The sequence below is a fragment of the Limulus polyphemus genome, unplaced genomic scaffold (genome assembly GCF_000517525.1).
Source record: "Limulus polyphemus unplaced genomic scaffold, Limulus_polyphemus-2.1.2 Scaffold690, whole genome shotgun sequence".
In the NCBI taxonomy this organism is placed as follows: Eukaryota; Metazoa; Arthropoda; class Merostomata; order Xiphosura; family Limulidae; genus Limulus; species Limulus polyphemus.
The window spans coordinates 125548-130075 of record NW_013666300.1 but is presented as its reverse complement, the minus strand read 5'-3'; the positions used below and the strand labels follow the sequence as shown (position 1 = coordinate 130075).

General features: G+C 32.7%; 1 protein-coding gene across 1 annotated transcript in view; it reads left to right on the top strand.

Moving 5' to 3' along the window:
* LOC106459984 (carboxyl-terminal PDZ ligand of neuronal nitric oxide synthase protein-like) overlaps window positions 1–4528 on the top strand; it is a gene marked incomplete at its 3' end in the record, with an annotated part of 45187 nt that overhangs the window by 35271 nt on the left and 5388 nt on the right. Inside the window, exon 11 of the mRNA XM_022386574.1 lies at window positions 540–542. Within this exon, the coding sequence (XP_022242282.1) occupies window positions 540–542 (3 nt within the window). The remainder of the gene's footprint in view (window positions 1–539; window positions 543–4528) is intronic.

Sequence of the window (4528 nt, the reverse complement as noted above, 5' to 3'; positions counted from 1 at the left end):
CTTTCTATTAGTAACACATTAATAGAAAATATTGGTCATTAAGAGTTGGGCACGTTGTCTTGAGACTCTTGATATGCAAGCTTCATTAGAGTCCTAGCACATGTGTAAAATCTGTAGATTTGTTGGGTTAAGTTGCTTTCTATTAGTAACACATTAATAGAAAATATTGGTCATTAAGAGTTGGGCACGTTGTCTTGAGACTCTGATATGCAAGCTTCATTAGAGTCCTAGGCACATGTGGAAAATGAGTGTGATGTTCCCATTAAGAAAAGAACATTTTGAATTTTTTTTTGTTATTAATGTTCAAAATTCTTTACATTACTTGTTACTAAGAGTTTAGTCATTTGAACTTTCCTTGATTTTTTGTAACGAAATAAAGTGTTGTGATGATGACTTTGTAATAAAGTCAAAATGTCAAGGCCCAATCTACTCACGTTCCAACCCCGTACCATTTTTTTATATACATCTGTTAACACCACTTTAACAGTTACATACAATATTACATTCAACAATTAAGTCTATTATAATGTTACTATGAGTTAGTGCCAATGTGGTATTTTTTCATGTGTGTGTGTTGTGTGTGGCAGTAAATATAAGTTAGTATTTATCAGTGTAGTGTTTATTCTCTACAATATGTTGAAGCAGCCTTGGTAATACCACACCTAATATGTATAGTGTATCATTAAACGTATATATATAATACTTCTGTGCCCCTGTAAGTGTTTGGCCAACATTATGTAAAACAAATATGTATCTGTATTCTTATTAACGACTGATGTAAAGACAAAAAGGACATACCATATAAGGTTTTAGTCCTTTTAATCCATATTCTTACAGATACCCACGTTATATGTACAGTTTGTTACAAAACTAAGTGAATATAACAGTGATCAAGTTGTTGACAGTGCAAGTTTCTTAGAAAAATCTTGTTTAAATAAACCTTGAGCAGGTTCGTGAAGTATAACATGATCAAAATGTTTCGTTTGGTTGCTAATAAAATGAATTCTTATCAATATGTAACAGTTTTTCTTTTTGAATATCATTAATACGTACACATTTAGCTCACTGTTTACCAATATCTTATGAACAATTAACAACTTGGTTATAAGGGTACCAGATAATTTGTTGCCCAAAATTACCAGTCAATAATTATTTTATTTTACTCCTTTCCCCCATTCTGTTTTCAGTTTTTTGCTAATATCTAATTAATTAGCAATGTAACATAGTACGTTTAGCCAACATCTCTGGGCCTACATGTAAATATTGAAGTTTAACATTTCATTAAAGATTCTGATCTCATTTTAAGAATTACTAACTGTCAGATTTACTAATTGTTGTTTAATTTGCAAAATAAAAACAAAACACATTGTGGTCATACTAAAAAACATAAAGTGTGTACAACTGTCTAACTTAAACATAAAATTTTCATAGAATGCTGGCAAGATTTGGGACCTTTGTAAATAGGCTTAAATGAATCAGTAAGTTTTTACTGTGCTGTAAAAAAACTGTTTGTAAATAGGCTTAAATGAATCACTAAGTTTTTACTGTGCTGTAAAAAACTGTTTGTAAATAGGCTTAAATGAATCAGTAAGTTTTTACTGTGCTGTAAAAAACTGTAAAGTTCTGCTGCAACTTCAAAAATGCAACATTGATGCAAGTTATTGACTAGCTGTTCAAGGCAACATTTAAATGTTTCATACAACATGAAACACACTTAGCCAATCATGATAAAGCACTCTAGATAGAGTAGAATAATATTGGTTGTAACAGTACCACAAAAATCAAGCTAGCATCTCTTTCACTTATATTTTGAGTGTTAAAATGGTCAGTGTTTGTGTTCTCCAGGCAGTCAAATGCAAGAAACTGTTTGTGCAAGGTTTGCAACAAAGTTAATGACTTATTTTAATACAAAAGTACTGAATAATTATTAGTTTGTACACGAGTAATAGAATCTAATTTCATATGCCAGCTTCGGCATTTGTCATCATTCGTCATGTGCAGTGGTGTAAGTACAAAAGATAAGCCTCCCACGTGAAAAGTAACTGGGTCCCCTATATTTATTTCCCTATAATTGTAGTTATGATTCTGATGGTTTTTGGCCCTTCCACAATTGTGGGGGCATACTTTTTGCCACTGATGATGTGTCACTTTCAACTAACTTGCATCTTAATAGAAGTTTGTAGTGTTAAATACTTATAATCCCCACAATTGTGGGGGCATACTTTTTGCCACTGATCATGTGTCACTTTCAACTAACTTGCATCTTAATAGAAGTTTGTAGTGTTAAATACTTATAATCCCCCCCCCCCCTCAAGGTTTCCATGTCTTTTTTTCATACTTGTATTGGAATTCTAATTATCTTACATTCCCAGTATACATTTACTACAAAGTAATCCTACAAAATGACTTGCTTCATTCCTCAATCGTAATGATTACCACTCCAATTAACACAAAGAAGTCACATAACTTCTTTGAATCCAGTAACTCCAATAAGTGAATTAACACAAAATGATAATATAAAATAACCTGCATGAATATAACTACTAACCAATAACAATGAATTAATCACACAAAATGACATGTGATCATTAGCATGCCTTTCAAATATTGGTTTTTTAATTATCCACATAAAAACCATTCAATATTTTCCTATAATTTTATATTAAAGCACAACATTGGAGGATATTATCATGAATGAGGTGTGTAAAACATGACTGCTATTTCAGTGACAGATAACATTAACGATTACCTACATTCGTTGAAGCTCCTCTTAGTACCCACCAGATTCAACTGCTGAATTAGTTTATTATGTATTTTATTATTTAATCCATGAATTCAACTTATTTTCAACAATAAGCTAATCTTCAGCAGCTTTAGTGCATTGAAAATTTCAAAAATAAGACAGTTCACTAGAGTTTGATGTCAAATCCACTTTTGATCAAACAAAATCCATCGAGGGCTCAAGCAATTAGCTTTGTGTATAAATGCAATTAATCCCTAAAATAACTGTGGTCATTGACAGTTTCATATTTTGGAAGCTTAATAAATATTCAAACTCTGAAAAATAGATTATTTGCACATAAAATATTTAGAAGTTCAAGCCATATTTTAGAGGTTAAAAATAATACTAGTTTAAAAAAATCACTTTCAGTTGTTTTTTTCACCTGTAAGTATCAGTGACTGAAAATGACTGAGGTGTTTCATTTTCATGAAGTCATTGTCCCCAAAGCAGAAAGGATGTCTTTGACAGTAAGTATAGAAGACAGCTGAAGAATCCCCTGGACTGTGTTGATCCAAAACCCTAGATAGATCAAACACTGAATTGGTACTGACTGAGATTAGGTGTTGTGACTTTAACCATGCTAGAGATTTGAGTGGACATCAGAGCAAGAAGAAGCCAATCGTCCTTATAAGTAATGAACTGAAAGCATATATAGCTGAAGACAGGCCACACAGAAGGGGAATAAATTAAAAAAAAAACACTTCTCAATCGCAAGATGATATTTAAATCAGGATGTCTGAATTAATTAAAAATTTTTAACATTCCCACATTTCCTTTTAAATTGGGGATCTCCAGAAAATGACTGACATGAGATAAATCTATTTCAGTCTTCCAATTTCTTTGGAACTACAAAAAAATGGGAGTAACAACTTGGAGAAACACTGTGAATAATTTTGATGGTGCCTTTTCATAAAAGATCCAACATTTCCTAATCCAAAATTTGTTAGCAAACTGAATCAGAAAAAATACAAGGTGAGAAAGAGGAGAAAAGACATGACAGACAAAATAGTAGACTGCAGAATATGTTGAAACCAAGGGTCCCATAAATGAACCTAGACCCTCCCAATAATCCAAACAGAGGGTATGTCTGGAACTGAAATATAATCACTGAGTGGTTCAAGTAGAACCACTTTTACTTGCATCTACACATGACAAGTCACTTTGGCAAAAGGAAGGAGTAGAAGCATCAGACAAAAAAAGATTGATAAAGAGAAAATAGGGGAACAACTTTACTGCTGGACATCTCAAAAATGTACAGTGACCACAAAAAAATGATACGCTAGAAACCATGTCAACTTCTGCTGGTGCATCTCTCTTGAGAATAAAACTAACTTGTGAGAGATTCCAACATACACAGTACGAGGTCTGCTGCAATGCTGGGTTGGAGAGGAGTACCTTGCAAACACAGTAGATGGTTTAGAGTGCAAAAGGAATATAAAAGCTACATTATAACATATACTAAATCATTGAGAGCCTCGAACAGCAAATACTATAAACCAGAAAAGTGATTCTGATTAAAGGGATCGGATGAAAGAGAATAACTGATAACCAATAACTGCACTGAAGAAGAAAGTCTTAAAATTAGGCATAGCGTGCAGTGAAGAAAGCTGATTAAAAAACAAGGAAGAAGGCCATGGAAAAGACCCGTCCCTGTCTCCAGAAAATGACCTGGAGGTCTAGAACTTGTGCAAAACATTTGGATAACAACATTAAAACAAAACAAAACCTGGAAAACGAATTTGAAAA